Source organism: Chiloscyllium plagiosum, chromosome 21, assembly GCF_004010195.1.
Source record: "Chiloscyllium plagiosum isolate BGI_BamShark_2017 chromosome 21, ASM401019v2, whole genome shotgun sequence".
NCBI lineage: Eukaryota > Metazoa > Chordata > Chondrichthyes > Orectolobiformes > Hemiscylliidae > Chiloscyllium > Chiloscyllium plagiosum.
Genome location: NC_057730.1, coordinates 49,736,331 through 49,753,555, shown reverse-complemented (window position 1 = coordinate 49,753,555; position 17,225 = coordinate 49,736,331). Strand labels below are relative to the sequence as shown.

The window sequence follows — 17,225 nt, the reverse complement described above, 5'->3', positions numbered from 1 at the left end:
GGATGGAGGTGAGGGAGGAGGTGTATGGCCAGTTTGACCAGGCCCAGGAGCAGACCCACAAGAAGGTCCTCAGACCTGCCTTCCCCCCTCTGTACCGGGTGCCCAAAGATCAGGAGCGTGGGACTGAAGTGCAACCAAAAACAGAGGAGGTTTTTAAGAAAATCAAAAAGGGACTGCAAGTGCCCACTCCCAATATATACATGGTTCACAGACTCCACAGCACCACAGAACAAGCAGTTGGGCCGGGGGTCCGTGAACCACTGCAATCTGCGGTTGCAGGGGACTGCCATGTGCAGCACCCTCCACCCCAGATCTCCAAGAGAAAGGGGGAGGACTCCCGCATAGAGAGCCCTCCACTGGGGATCCCCACCGCCCGGTGGTAAATGGGCACGCCAAGGCATGTCTGGGCGGTGGATCAGGGAAAAGATGTGGACTGTGTGCAACAGCAGTCTGTACATGGCCCGCCATTTTATGCCCCTAAAAGGGACAAAACTAAAATTCCGGAGGTGGCTCAGGTTGTGGGGCAGAGGTTTCCGGGGGAAGTACGGGACCTTTGGGCCAATGTGAAATTCCGTCCGGGCAGGGGTGAGCACAAATGGGATTCCACCACACACCTGAGCATCCGCCAACTGATGCACTACCTCAGGTCCAAGCACCGTCATTTTAAGGCGTCGAATGGCAGTGGCCACGGATTGGACGTCTACCACTGCCCTGATCACTATGTCCTGCCACAGCGTCCAGCCCAGGCCCCCGTCACCCAATGATTGCCTTCTATAAGCTTTCTTAATTACATGCTGCACTTGCAATCATTTTGGGATTTAGCAACCGTACCTTCTATTCCTTCATCTAAATTTTGTTCTTTTTAACCTATTCTTCTAATCAACTTGTCCAGAGATGTCATTACACACTTCTGGAGCAACTGGAGCTTGAATCTGGGCTCCTGGTCCATGGGTAGGAACACTACTGCTGTGCGACAAAAGGGCCCATCCCTTCATCAAAGTCATTTGTAAATTGACATCACATGCAGCCCCAGCACCTGATGCCTATTCTTTGCTTCCTGCTAGCCACCAGTTATATTTCTATCTAGCTTTCTCTTAAACACTAATTTTTCCCTCTTTATTAAATTTTCTGGTCATTCTTTTCTGTGTTTATATTCTGTCCTGCCGCCTATTTAAGCTTTTTCTTTTAGTTAGATACTACCTTTAACATTTCTATTTAGCCATGGACAGTAAGTCAGTCCCTTGGAATTTTTCTTACTTGTTGAAATCTATTCCTTCATACTGAAATATTCCCTTGAATGTCCACTACTGCAGCATGAATTACCTATTCTTTAACTTAATTTGCCAATTCACTTTAATTAGCTCTGCTTTAATGCCTTCATAATTCCCCTTATTTAAACTTAAAAAAAAGTCTCAGACTCACTTCTCTCTCTCAAACTGAATGTAAAATTCAATCAAATTAGGATCACTGCTACCTATGGGCACTTTCACCATGGAATATTAATTAGTGCTTTCTCACTGTACAGGTCTAGAGTAGCCTGTTCTCTAGGTGGTTCCAGAACATGCTATTCTAAGAAACTATCTTGAAAAAATCCCATGAATTCCTCATCTAGGCTAACATTACCTAACTTTTATAGTCTATTCAGAGTAAATTCTCCCTTGATTTTCATGTGCCTTTCTGACAAGCTTTCATTATTTCTTTAGGCTCTACTCTAATGTGTGGTTATTGTTAGGAGGTCTGTACACCTCATACAAGTCACTCTTATCCTTATCATTTCACATTTCTCCTTAAACTGTTCCCACATGTTGGTTTCCTGAACTTAGTCATTTCTCTTCATTGAGCTAATGCCATCATTAACTCACAGAGTCACTTGTTCATAGTTTCCTATCATTCCTAAATGTCCTGCACCCTTCGATTCAGGTCCTAATTCATTTCATCCTGTAGATATGTCTTTGTAATGGCTACCAGATTGTACTTATTCATTTCTGTTTAGCTGTTTTGTTTTGAAATGCCATGTGCATTCAGATATGGAGCCCCTAGTTTTTCCTCTTGCTCTTTGTAAATTCTAGACTTACCTGATGGTTGCCTCTTAGATTCCAAACAGAAACCAATTCTCATGCACCAATCTTTGAGTCATGCAGACATCTCTCTAATCTGATTTACCCTATCCTAATTTGCTCTTGGATCAGGTAGTACCACAGAGACTAAGACTTTATGATTGTGCTGCTTAATTTATTGCCTTGTTCCTCATCTGGACTATGTAGAACCTCCTTTATTAGTACTTATATGGATCATAAAGGGATCCTACCCCTCCTCTTGCAAGTTCCTCTCCATACTTAAGTATGTGTCCTAAACCCTGGTACTGGGCAGGCATAACAACCATCTGGACTCCATTATGAAGAAGGGTCACTGGACCTGAAACATTAACTCTGACTTCTCTTCACAAATGCTGCCAAACCTGCTGAGTTTTTCCAGTAATTTCTGTTTTTTGCTTTGGTTTCCGAATTCCAGCATTTGCTTTTTCTTTTGGTTTTTCATTCACATTCCTTACTGCAGAGAACAATGTCACTACCCCACACTATACTGTCCACTGTTACTGCATTCTTTCTTACTTCCCCCTCAAGGGGCTCGCTGTACCACAATCCCATGGAAAGTTAGCTCATCCCCATTGTAGTCCCAACTGTCATTCGGACAAGCTGAAAGAACCTCAAGCCTGTGGAACAATTTCAAAGACTGAGGCTCCTGTGCCCCTACCCTCTGGGTCCCTTTACTTGCCTCACACTCTCCTGTCCCTGAATACTGACCAAATCGAAGGATCCAATTCTTAACTGTGAGATTGTCTCCGCTTCAAGAATCCAGGTAATTCCTTCCCTTCCTCGACATGTCACAATGTCTGTAGTTCAGTCTCGAGTTCACAAGATGTGAGCTGAATCTACTAAACTTTAATCACTTGCTGCAGACTTGCATGCTCTTCAATTTGATTTATTCATTGTCATGTGCATTTTGTTACAAAATACAGTGAAACATGTTGTATACTCTGCTCTGAAACAAACTGGAATGCCGGAACTCCAACATGAGGCAATTGAGATACATCACCTATCCTGCCAACCTAATGTGTTTTAATCCTTAATTATTTAATCAGCTTTATATTTAGCTATGTTTTTAATGATCTTATTAACCTAACCAGCAGTTATTATGCTAAGTTGAACCTTAAAACACTGCATAGAGTCATACAGCATGGAAACAGACTCTTTGGTCCAATTTGTCCTTACTACCAGATATTCTAAAATGATCTAGTCCCAATTGCCATAGCTTTTCCAAGGCTGGAATACTAAACTCTGTATTTGGCTAGTACTTATTTAGTTGGAAGGAAAGGTTAGTTTGATCCATGCATGTCTTAGCACTCACTGTTAGCATTATTCAGGTCACAGACAGCTGGAGAAATACTTCGACAGAGAAAAAGATTTGACTTTTTGTTTTCAATAAATCACTTTAACTCAAAAAGTTACTGTTTGAAAACAAACAACTTATGTCATGCCCTTGACATAATAAAATATCCAAAAAATGGAACTCACTTGGAAGTTGGAGCTTAAGCTTATGTTCACCAGTTTAAGATAATCTCTAACTCTCAACTTACTGGCTTCGAATATTTTGGCTTTCAATATGATACACTTTTTCTAATTTAATAGGAAATTCTGCTGAGAGCACAAAATTCTTTAAAAACATCCATCAATGCTAATTAAAATTAATAATTTTAACCTTACCCTTTGGAAGAGTTGTTGGCCTAGATATGTTGAAGCTGCTTTAGTAACGTTCTTGTTTCCCCCAAGCTTGCAACGGATATATCCATATAGATTAGCAGCTTGTAAGGAAAGTCCTGCTATCACCAAGGCCTACAAGATAAAAGCACATTAATTAATGGAAGATATAGAAGTCAAATGAAATAGCAACATATTAAATGTTAAATAAAATCAAATGGACACAATAGTTCATTCCTCCTTTCATTAATTAAAGTCAATGCAATTTCTTCCTCTGAATATATGAAGATCAAATGCAGCAATACAATTAAACAGAATCCTTGCTTAGCAAATCTATTTGAATATCTTAGAGATCAGTCAAGTACTCATAAAGAGGCCTCCTAGAAAATGTTTCAATAAGAATAGATGGCCAAACACCTGAGTTCTCCTGCGCTCATTTGGAAAGCTGTTCAATGTTTTTAACTTTTTAAAATCCATGAATGCCAGTACAAAACGTTTGACATAATTACACTTTGCTGAATAAGATAATTACTTTGAGGCCCAGGACAGTATATCTCAAGTACACTTCAAATGATGATTACTAAGAGATAGAAGGTCAGACTAATGTGATAAGCATTAAATGATGCAATGTAGCTTAAAAGGTGAACACAACAATTTCACAATTTTACACCATCTATGGCCAGCCAATGACTGAAGGTTGGTGATGGGAGAGTGAATTAAAAAAAAAAGGCAAATTACCAGCTATTGTACTTTTTTTTATTCTTTGATGGTGTATGGGCATTGCTCAAAAGGCTAGTATTTACTGCCCATTTCTAATTGCCCATGTGGCCTGCTAGGCTACTTCACAAAACTGGTAAGAATCAACCATTTTGCTGCAGTCACATGTAGGCCATAGGAACAAGAACATTGATCATTCAACTCATTGAGCCTTCTCCACCTTTAAATACAATCATGGCTGACCCAACTCCTTTTACCTCCATTATCCCCATAGCCTTTTATACCATTGGTAATGAAAAATCTATCAATCTCTATCTTAAACATATTTGAAGACTGAGCTTCCACACCTCTCTGTGGTAAAGAATTCCAAAGATTTACAATCCTCAGAGTCAGAGTCATAGAGATGTACAGCACGGAAATAGACCCTTCGGTCCAACTTGTCCATGCCAATCAGAAATATCCTATCCTAATCTAGTCCCACTTGCCAGCACCCAGCCCATATCCTTCCAAACCCTTCCTATTCATATACCCATCCAGATGCCTTTTAAATGTTGCAATTGTACTAGCCTCAACTTCCTCTGGGAGCTCATTTCATATACATATCAACCTCTGCGTGAAAAAGTTGTCCCTTAGGTCTCTTTTATATCTTTCCCCTCTCACCCTAAACCAATGCCGTCTAGTTCTGGAGTCCCCCATTCCAGGGAAAAGACTTTGTCAATTTATCCTATCCATGCCCCCCCATGATTTTATAAACCCCTATAAGGTCCCCTCAGCCTCCGACGCTCCAGGGAAAACAGCCCCAGCCTATTCAACCTCTCCTTATAGCTCAAATTCCTCCAACCCTGGCAACATCATTGTAAATCTTTTCTGAACCCTTTCAAGTTTCACAACATCTTTCCGATAGGAAGACCAGAAATGCATGCAATATTCCACAAATGGAATAAACTTCATCTCCTATTCCTCAGCCCATTGGTCCATCTGATCAAAATCCCGCTGTAATCTGAGGTAAGCTTCTTTGCTGTCCACTACACCTCCAATTTTAGTGTCATCTGCAAACCTACTAACTATACCTCTTATGCTCACATCCAAATCATTTACATAAATGACAAAAAGTAGTGGACCCAGCACCGATTCTTTTGGCACTCCACTGGTCACAGGCCTCCAGTCTGATAAAAAAAACCCTCCACCACCACCACCTTCTGTCTTCTACCTTTAAGCCAGTTGTGTGTCCAAATGGCTAGTTCTCCCTGTATTCCATGAGATCTAACATTGCTGACCAGTCTCCCGTGCGGAACCTTGTCGAACACCTTACTGAAGTCATTATAGATCCAGTCTGCCCTCATCAATCGTCTTTGTTACTTCCTCAAAAAGCTCAACCAAATTCGTGAGACGTGATTTCCCAAATAGAAAGCAATGTTGACTATCCCTAATCAGTCCTTGCTTTTCCAAATACATGTACATCCTGTCCCTCAGGATTCCCTCCAACAACTTGCCCACCACCGACATCAGGCTCACCTGGGTTGTCCTTACCACCTTTCTTAAATAGTGGCACTGCGTTAGCCAACCTCTAGTCTTCCAGCACCTCACCTGTACTATTGATGATACAAGTATCTCAGCAAGGGGCCCAGCAATCATCTTCCTAGCTTCCCACAGAGTTCTAGGGTGCACCTGACCAGGTCCTGGGGATTTATCCACTTTTATGCATTCCAAGACATTCAGCACTTCCTTCTCTGTAATATGGATATTTTTTAAGATGTCACCATCTATTTCTCCACATTTTATATCTTCCATGTCCTTCTCCACAGTAAACACTGATGCAAAATACTTGTTTAGTATTTCTCCATTTCCTGCTGCTCCACACAAAGGCTGCCTTGCTGATCTTGGAGGGCCCTATTCGCTCCCTAATTACTCGTTTGTCCATAATGTATATGTAAAATCCCTTTGGATTCTTCTTCACCCTATTTGCCAAAGCGATCTCATGTCCCCTTTTTGCCCTCCGGATTCCCCTCTTAAGTATACTCCTACTGCCTTTGTACTCTAAGGATTCACTAATCTATCCTGACATATGCTTCCTTCTTTTTCTTAACCAAACCCTCAATTTCTCTAGTCATCCAGCATTCCCTACATCTACCAGCCTTTCCTTTCACCCTAATAGGAATACACTGTCTCTGGATTCTCAATATCTCATTTCTGAAGGCTTCCAATTTTCCAGCCATCCCTTTACCTGCGAACATTTGCCCCCAAAGTTCTTGCCTAATACCATCAAAATTACCCTTCCTGCAATTTAGAACTTCAACTTTTCGATCTGGTCTATCCTTTTCCATCACTATTTTAAAACTAATAGAATTATGGTTGTTCCAGAAATTTAAGAGAGGTAGATAGGTAGTACAGGAATCTTCTACAATAAGTATGCTGTTTTGGAAAATGTAGGGAGTGATGGATTCTGAGGGGAAGCATGAACAGCCAAGTTTCTGGTATTGAGACTGGCTCTAATGCAATGAGGGGTACATCAGGTTCCAAGAGATTGATTGTGTTAGGGGACTCTCTACAGCAAGGCACAGACAGACGTTTCTGTGGCCAGCAGTGAAAAATCAGAATGGTGTGTTGCCTTCGTGGTGCCAGAATCAAGGATGTCTCAGAGGGTGCAGAATGTTCTCAAGGGGGAAGTGTGCCTAGCAGGAGGTCATTGTACACATCAGACTCTTCTTCAACAAGATTGTTAATTAGCCCTTTTACATTACATAATATTAAATCCAAAATAGGTGTCCCCTAGTCAATCCCTCAACATCATGCTCTAGAAAACCATCCCTAACACATTCCATTAACGCATCCTCCATAGCTTTATTGCTCAATTGGTTTACCTATTCTATTTGAAGATTGATGTCACCCATGATTACTGTGTTGCCTATTCTATATACATCTCTCCTCTTCTGATAAATACCATTCCCACAATTTCACTACTAATTAGTGGTCTACAAATAACTCCAAGCAGTGCCTGCTTGGCCCTTGCTGTTTCTTATTTCTACCCAAACAGGATTGACACATTGTTTCCTTCATAAACATTAAATATCTTTATTATTCAGTTCCTAGTCACCATGCAGCCATGTTTCTGTAATAGCAATTAGATCAGATCCACCTTTATTTCAGCCTCTAGATCATTTACCTTGTCATAAATGTTGTGTGCATTCAAATGCCCTCAACTATGTCTTTTTGATTTCATTCTGCTTTCGAAGCATACTCACTGCTTGGTTTTATTTCTCCTGTGTTCTAGTCTCTATGGCAGCTTTTATATTTCTGGTTACCAACTTTATTTCCTCAGAGTTATTTCTCAGACTCCCATCCCTCTGACAAGATAGTGCTGTTGGGATGGGTTTAAACTAACAAATTTCTTTGCAAGAATATCTGATATCTGTTCCAGTCCTGTTACAATGTACAAGCCCCACTTGTTCCAAAGATGGTCCCGATGCCATCCCGAAATCTGATGCCATCCTTCTATAGCAGTCTCCAGCCATGTATTCAATCAACCAATCCTCCTGCTAGTATGCAAATTAACATAGGACACTGCAAGAAATCCTGAGACTACTGCTCTTCAGGTCCTGCTTTTAAAATTTTCTTCCTAAATCCTTAAAATCTGTTTTCAGGACCTCATCCCCCTGTTTCACTGTGTCAAGGTCACAACCTCTGGCTGACTTCCCTCTCCCAAGAAGGATATCCTGTAGCTGCTCCATGACAACCTGGACCCTGGCACCAGGGAAGGCAACACACTATCCTCGAGTCATGTGCCACATAAAGCATTTCAATGATTCCCTGGCAGTGGAATCCCATAGCACTACAGTCCATCCATTCTTCTTTGTACATCCCTCCCCCAACTTCTCCATATAGTTGAGACATCCATTCCCTGATCAGTAACCAAACTGAAATAACCAGTTAGCAAGCAGAACAGACTCAGGGGACGCCTGCACTACCTGCCTGTTTCTCTGAGACTGCCTGGCAGTCACCCATTTCATCTCTACCCGCATAGGTATGACTTGTAGTGTGACCAGCTCTGTATACCTGCAAACCACATAGGCCTCTGCCTTATGGATGTGCAACAGAGATTCTAGCCACTGCTCAAGTTTCAAAACCTGAAGCTCAATCTTGTGCAGTCAGTGACATTTTGTGCAGATGTGTCTGCCTAGGACACAGGGTATGTTCACAACTTGGCTCAGCCGAGCTGCCATCCCATAACTCTAAACACTATTGGCTACTCTTATGGTAAATTAAAAAAAAACTCCACCTACATTTGCTCAATTTTCCTTCAGTCTACTTTATTATTTTGTTTTGACTTGATTTAACTTTGCTTCCCTTTTGGTGGTGCTCCTTACTGAAATCCCAAGTAGCAGCTACTTCTTTCTAAATTATACATTGTTCTAGCTTTAAACTATTTAACTCTGTCCTCAACAGCAACTTCTCGGCAACGATACACCTACATTTTTCCTATGATGTTACTCTTGGTTTTCGGTTCACAATCAGACCGGCTGCCAAATCGCCCCAAGTAGAGGTGTCTCCTGCAGGTCCGGCTGTCTCCTTTCCAAGAATGTGAACCAGACTAAATCTGGATAGCAGATTTGCTTCCCTAAAGAACATCAATGAACTTGGTTTTTTTATGACTACCAAGTATTTTCATTGTTACCACTATTAGACAATTATATTTCATATTCTCTCTAATTAAATTGAAATCTGATAATGTGCCACATAAAAGATTATTGCACAAGGCAAGAGCTCATAGTTTTGGGCAGATGGAGAATAATGTGGGAAAATATGACGCTGTTCACTTAAACAATAAAATTTTTAAAAAGATTATTTAAATGGAGATAATCCTCATAATGCTACAGTACAAAGGGATATAGGTGTCCTTAAACATGAATCACAAAAGGTTAGCATAGAGAAATAACAAGTAATGAGGAAGACAAATGGAATTGAAGCCTTTTATTACAGTAGGGAAGTCTTACATCAAGAATCGAGAGTTTTGGGGAGATTGCACCTGAAGTAATACTCTGCACAGATTTGGTCTCCTTCATTAAGGAGGGCAATACTTGCTTTGGAAGCTATTCAGGGAAGATTTACCAGGCTGATTCCGGAGTTAAAAGATGTTATTTAATGAGGAAAGGTTGAGAAGATTGGACATGTACTCATTGGAGTTCAGAAAAATGGGAGGTGATCATTACATTACATTACATTAGATTAGATTACATTACAGTGTGGAAACAGGCCCTTCAGCCCAACAAGTCCACACCGACCCGCCGAAGCGTGACCCACCCATACCCCTAACCTAACACTACGGGCAATTTAGCATGGCCAATTCACCTGACCTGCACATCTTTGGACTGTGGGAGGAAACCGGAGCACCCGGAGGAAACCCACACAGACACGGGGAGAACGTACAAACTCCACACAGCCAGTCGCCTGAGGCGGGAATTGAACCCGGGTCTCAGGCGCTGTGAGGCAGCAGTGCTAACTGCTATGCCACCGTGCCGCCCACCAAATCTTATTGATTTGTCTGCCAGACCACACAGAGAGGTAGGGTCTATCCAGTAGAGATGAGAGAAGGTAATTGCATTCTTAAAAGAACAAGAAAAAATAACAAATAATTTGGTTCATCTTCCTCCAACATTTCTTTTAGAATGTCTTACCAGCCACTTCAGCTTCAGGGAGAACAAAGTACTGAAAAGAAACACGGTCCATATTAGGGGACAGACAATTAGGCCAAGCCAGAAGATCTGAGCTTCTGCTTCAGTCGATGATGCTCTATTTTTAGGGGTAGTCTGTGAAGAAACAGAAGAGTTTAGTATATTGACTATATTTCTCATCCCAAATTTAAAAATGACAGAATGAATACCTGAGGGAGGCAAAGAGACAGAAAGGGAGCATATACAGAAATGGAAAAGAGGAGAGGAGAGCCAAGGAGAGGGAAGAAAAGATGGACAGCATGGGTTTGGAGAGATCGAGCGCAAGGAAGTGAAGAAAGATCAAGCAAGAGGGATGAGAGAGCAGGGTGGGGACAGGTGACATTAACAGACTATCCCAAGGTGAGGGTTGACATGAAAAGAGATATCAAGAATGTGTAATAAGATGGAGAGAAAGGGCTTGATTGATCAAGGATGGGTGGTACGAGAGATCACAATGGATACTTGCTAAACCCATTGGGTTTCTTCAGAAAGTAATTCAAAGGAGAAAAGACTAGGGATAGTTCTTTTTTACTTATAATGATTCTCTTCTATGCAAGAAAACGACAGCACCATCATCTTTTCATAAAACATCAATTTTATTGCTGACAAAGAGATCCTTGAATAGAACCTAATTTTCAATTTGGCTAGAGTTAATTACCTGGAGTGCCAGAGAATAGCGCTATTGTAAATGTACTGCGCTGGGATTTCACATTATCCTGTAATTCTTTGAATCCTTACTTACACAATGGGACTATGATGAAGCTGTATACCTTTTTGGCTTCAAAAAGCCAGTGGCTTTTTCCATCTTCATCAATCTGGTTCCACCAGCGTAAACCAACCAAGAGCCTTCCAGTTATATTCTACAGAAACAACACATTATAAATTCACAAAAACTCATCCCTTTTTTCATTATGATCCCTTAATCTTATACGGAGACGCAGCCAGAAGGATTCATTCAGTTAGTAATGCAGGAAAAGGGTTTGTATCTATACACAGTAAATGTATTTAGAAATTATTTGTTCACTCCCAGAAGTAGCTCTGTATCTGGCAGTTGGCAGAGAAACATTAACTTAATTCAAGTAATTTGTAGTCCAGTGAATAATTCTACAGGTTTTCCATACAGGACCATGAGGTTCCAGGCTTAACTTTATTAAGTTGCACAACATCAATCAAAATATTAACACACTGATAATAGCAGAGAAACAATTTTATTTTCAAAACTCAAAATAATATTAAATATTTTAAAGCAGTAGTTTCCACTAGGTTGTATAATTTGTTCAGTATATTTTAGTATTAAGTTAACCAAATCAGTGCAAAAACAGTGCAAATACCAACGAATTTACAGGTACAAGTTACACATAAATTGAGCTTCTGCAATCTTTTGCACTAGTTTAAAAACATTTTCTAAAAGCCAGCTCTGTCGACTGTAAGATCAGATGAATCACTATTGCGAGTTTCCATTAATTGCATTCGGCTGTTGAACTTCAAGGAGGCTCTTAAAATTCAGTTTCTATTTAGACTTGAGAGAACCATTGCACGTTTTTTCGTTCATAGAATGTGACTGTCACTGGCCATTGCCCATTCCTAATTGCCCTGGAAAAAGTGGTGATGAGCTGCTTTCTTGAACTGTCACCAAAGATTAGATAAGACAGATTTTTAATTAGTAAAGGGTTGAAGAGTCATAGAAAGTGGGCAGGGAAGTCAAGTTGAGGCCAAGATAAGATCAGCCATGATTGTATCAAAATGTCGGAGTAGGTTCAAGGGACTGAACTACCTACTCCTGCTCCTACTTCTTAGTTGTGGTCCATGCAGTGTCAGCCTGGTGACTGACTTGGAGGGGAATTTAGTTGGTGGTGTACCGATACATCTGCTACTCTCAACCTTCTAGGTTGTCAAAGTCATGGGTCTGAATGATGCTATTAAAGGAGCCTTGGGGAGCTTCTGCAGTGCATCTTGTAAATGTTACACACTCCTGCCAAAGTGTGTCGATGTTGAAGATGATGCATGACTAAGGTGGTGGAATAAATGTCCAATGTCCAAGGATGGGATGTTAATCAAGCAGGATACTTTGTCCTACACGGTGTTGAGCTGGAGCATTATCAGAGCTGCCAGGTGCCCATCCTGGCCAATGACAAACATTCCACCACACTCCTCACATGAGCTGTAGGCGATGTACAGGGTCTGGGGAGTCAGGAGGTGAGTTACTAGTCTCAGAATTCCTAGATGCTGACCTGTTCTTGTAGCCATTAAAGACTAAGATGAGCAGGAAATTCTTCAAAGCATTATGCATTCTCAAATCCGAGGGGGCTGTGGAAGCTTCAGTATTAGATTAGATTACTTACAGTGTGGAAACAGGCCCTTCGGCCCAACAAGTCCACACCGACCCGCCGAAGCGTAACCCACCCATACCCCTACATTTACCCCTTTACCTAACACTACGGGCAATTTAGCATGGCCAATTCACCTGACTTGCACATCTTTGGACTGTGGGACGAAACCGGAGCCCCCGGAGGAAACCCACGCAGACACGGGGAGAACGTGCAAACTCCACACAGTCAGTCGCCTGAGTCGGGAATTGAACCCGGGTCTCTGGCGTTGCGAGGCAGCAGTGCTAACCACTGTGCCACCGTGCCGCCCAGTATTGAATATATTCAAGACAAAGATCCATAGATTTCTGGAAACTAATGACATCACAGTGTACTCGTGGGAAAATGGTGTTGAGGTAGATGATCAGCCATGATCTGGAACGGCAGAGCAGCTTGAAAAGTTAAATGGCTAACTCCTGCTCCTATGAGCCTGTTCTCTGATTCAGCGAGATCATGGCTGATCTGTGATGTAAATTCAGGTATCTGCCTTTGCTACACACCTCTTAATAGTATGTTTACAAAGACTCAGCCATCTATTTTAAAATTAATCACCTGTCCTCATGTATAGAAGTAGAGTCCAATTTCAATGCTGTAATGTCTGAAATTTAATTTTTAAACAATGTTTTTGAGTCATAAGCTGCCAACCAGTACATGTAGAAACTGTTGATCTTAACTGGTCTTGTCAATTTCTTGACAGCTTGGATCAAAATCACCCCTTAGCTTCCTTTGGGATTTGGAAATTCCAGCATGCCAAAGACTGCAGAAAAGTATTCAAATTCAGGATATAGGATACCTGAATTGAGGTTTTTGAGATGCAAATTGATCACAGTGGTTTGGAAAGAAATAGGAATGGCACCAGTGAATCATTTGCAAGTATGAAGGTCAGGAAAACTGGCTACTTAGTCAAGATTTGAGTGGGATATCAAGAGAACAACTGGTTGTGTTTACAAAAGAGATATGCTTAGAGAGATTAGAGTGTGGGCATAAAACTGAAGGATCAAGTCAAGGTAAATGGAAGATTTTGTGGGGGCTACATTTGGGTGAGGCATAAAGATTGCAGTTGAGGCAACCAATTCAACCAAAGTAGATAAACTAGTACTCATCCTCATTATTCTTTGTGGAATCTTACTGTGCATAAAAAGCTTTCAAGTGTTACATACTCTCAGCATTTTGAAGTATGCAAAGCACTTTAATAATTTTTGTAGAATTTTGACAAAGTGCATCCTAAGTTTTGTACTTCTTATAGCAGAGATATAAGAAACTTTAAATCCATAGATTCACCAGCAGGATAGATTTAAAAGATGGGATTATGGTAATGTTTTGTGAATTAGAAATAATTACAAGTTATCACAAACATATTTGAATTCCGTTATGTTGTCTAGAGGAAATATATAAATCAAAAGTTATTTTTCAAAGAACACAAAACTGCATTTTTCTCCCAATGAATAGTCCGTGAGTAAATGGGCAGAACAGGTGGCTCAGTGGTTAGCACTGCTACCCCACAGTGCCACGGACCCGGGTTTGATTCCACTGAACTCCACTGTGTGGAGTTTGCACATTCCCCCTGTCTCTGCATGAGTTTCCTCCAGGTGCTCCGATTTCCTTCCACAATCCAAAAGATGTGCAGGTCAGATGGATTGGCCATGCTTAATTGCCCATAGTGTTAGGTGCATTAGTCAGAGGTGAATATAGGGTTGGGGAATGGGTCTGGGTGGGTTGCTCTTCAGAGGGTCGGTGTGGAGTTGTTTCCATACTGTAGGGAATCTAATCTAAAGTTATGAAAGAATTATTAGTTTTGAATTAAATATTTGAAAATATGGATTTTTTAAAATTGTTATTAAGGCAAGAATTTTACAATCCATTTGCCCGTTTACTGTATAACTAATAACATGATAAAATTGTTCGTGGGTGCGTCTATTTTCATCACTGAGTCATGTCATCTACTGCTTAGCCAATAGGTGGTAGGCTTGTTGTACAATGGAGAATTTGTCAGTTTTGCACCTATCAAAAAATATCAGCTTATCGAGGAATAAAAAAAAACTACTAACTGGATAAGTAATAGCAGGCCCCTCACCATGGCAAAAGCAAAGTCAGCACAAACAAGCTGCCAGTATTTGAACCCAGAAACCAGAGGTCAGTGTTTTCTTCTGTATGGATAATGTTTTGGGTGTGGCTTCTGGCTGCCAAGGAACAGTTGTCCCTGGAATTGTGTTATTACTTATGGAACTTCCTGCCAGAAATTAAGGCAGATGTCGAATATTTCAACCCATGTATGGACAGTGAGAGCTAATTATGCAGTAACAATGAGAAAAGATCATCTGGCATATTTTCATGAATGTCATAAGCAGCAAAACTAAGGCGAAGTTACAAAATAAAAGGAACGTCTTGCCTAGTATGCTCAATCACAAAGCCAAGATGGCCATATTCCAGTTCAGCAGTACCCATGGTTATAGTCCGTGTCCCCATTGTCCCAAGGGTAGAGTTTTGGAAAGGCGATGCTGGGGGCTCATCTTGAATACTTTTAATTCAAAATATTTCTGACAGAGGCCTCATCACACAAAGAAATAGAGTGGGGAAGGGGAAGGAACACTGGGCTTGTAATCAAAATTGGTGATCCAGAATTTCAGAATAACATTGTGGGGACATGGCAGTTGAATTCAACATAAATCTGGATTAAAGGATAGTCTAATGGTTACTATACAACCATTGTCAACTGTTACTAACGCCTATCTGGTTCATAAGAGAAAACTGTTGCCCTTATCTACTTTGGCATCTATGTTACATGAGCAACGTGGTTGACCCTTAACTACCCTCTGTGATGACCTAGCAAGCTACTCAGTTCAAAGCAAAAACTGACCAATTTAGTGATGCCTACATCCCATTAAAAAAAATAAAAATCTCAGCAAGGTACTTTACTGCCGTGTTAGAGTATGTAACTTTACATCTCTCTTTTTGGCTAGTAACAGAGGAATTCTTATTTAAACCAGATTACCAAAGACCACCACAGCTGCAGATCACATTTAACATAAGTACATAAGCTGTGGCATGTAGTCATCAGATCCATATTTCTTACCTTTACTGACCAGAAGTCAAAGGACAAGAGGAGCAGTATCATCACAAAACAGGCAACAAAGCTTCTGCTGAACCAATCACAGAAGAGGTAAGTAATGATGGCACTTACACGGAAAAACAGGTGGAAAAATGTTGCCAGTGGATGTCTGAAAAAGGTTCAAGATATTAAAATATTAACAGCAGGGATTCAAAGAATAAAAAAAAATTCAAAATGTATTTCTGTATTTCAATCTCTGGATATCTATTACCACAATCATTTACCATAATAGTGAGGACTATTATTCCAAATTATGTTATATACTACTTGTTATAATTTATAACATACAAAATTTATGAAGAGCACCTACAATGTTATTGATGCAGAGCAAGGTTTTTAATTTTGTTGCCACTTTCCAACCTAAGTATTTATTATAAACATGAATGTAAAAAATGTCCACAATAACTGAACTAAATTAGATAGTACCAGTAACATACAGCTGATCAGTCAGCATTGTAGAGAGGAAAGACTAGTTGTTTACATTTTGGTGTCTACATCATCATCAAAATTGAAGAATAATGGAAGAGTCACACAAAACTCCAATAATTATAATAAAAACAGAAATTTTGCAACAAGTCTAGCAGCATTTGTGGAGAAAGAAAATAATTAACGTTTCAGGTAATTTTTTATCAAAATTCTGTTTGGAATTAGTAACCAAGTGTCTGCAAAATTTCAACATTTCTTATTTTCAATTTGAGTTTTCTCATGTTTGTTGCTTCTTTTAAGTCTCATCATTTGCTAGATTCTGTATCCACAGTGCCTCGAGATTGTTTGTGTCTATTTTTGTTAAGGAAATGTGAAGTTGGACTAGGGAACTGAGATATTTCATAGCTGTTATAAATTTGATACACTAGAGCCAAGTTAAAATCAATTAAATGCTGACAGCAACACTCCCTGGTATATTTTGCTATTACAATATTTCAGCAGTAGCAGATTTTTCTCTGTAAACATTCTTCATTACCCTTTTGAAACAATTAAGTATTTCTCACCTGAAACATTCATTTGGTGACTAATTTAATAATATTGCAGAGCAAATATAATGATTACGCCTAATAAGGTCCCAGATAAATGCTGATTATCATGGTAAAACTGAAGAAACAGGATAGTCAGCCAAAATTATTCTGATCTGGTTAATTACAAGAACAAATGTTGTGATTTGTTTGTCAAGCATATGTTTTGTGAACACAAGTGCAAGGTCATAAGCAACATTGGATCCTCTATTGTTGATGAGACAGTGAAAAGTTTAATGCTTGGTCGAGTACTATGTGAGATGATAATAATATAAAATACTTTTGTCTGCTATTTTATTAGTCAGTAAGTTGATTATCATTCTACAATAGTGCACAAGCAATTTTGCAGAAGCCGGTTGTTATGGTAGTGCTGCATTTTCCAGCATCTGCAGTCATTGTTTTTACCTCGATGGTAGTGCTGCAGATAACTTAGAGAGGCCAAGTTGCTGTGGTTACACACACTCTCACAGGTTAGGTGTATTCAGGGAAAATTATATTCCGTAAGACTATAAGACATAGGAGTGGAAGTAAGGCCATTCGGCCTATCGAGTCCACTC

At 40.1% G+C, this 17,225-nt stretch overlaps 1 protein-coding gene across 4 annotated transcripts in view; it reads right to left on the bottom strand.

The window, feature by feature from the left end:
- Window positions 1-17,225, bottom strand: part of LOC122560851 (Golgi apparatus membrane protein TVP23 homolog A-like) — a 58,626-nt gene that overhangs the window by 13,565 nt on the left and 27,836 nt on the right. For 3 of the 4 annotated variants that reach the window (XM_043712017.1, XM_043712016.1, XM_043712015.1), the window contains exons 3-6: window positions 15,623-15,767; window positions 10,954-11,043; window positions 10,148-10,279; window positions 3,765-3,893 (exon numbers count right to left, since the gene is read on the bottom strand). In XM_043712017.1, coding sequence (XP_043567952.1) covers window positions 3,765-3,893; window positions 10,148-10,279; window positions 10,954-11,043; window positions 15,623-15,767 — 496 coding nt within the window. The remainder of the gene's footprint in view (window positions 1-3,764; window positions 3,894-10,147; window positions 10,280-10,953; window positions 11,044-15,622; window positions 15,768-17,225) is intronic. The other variant, XM_043712018.1, reaches the window with a different exon arrangement.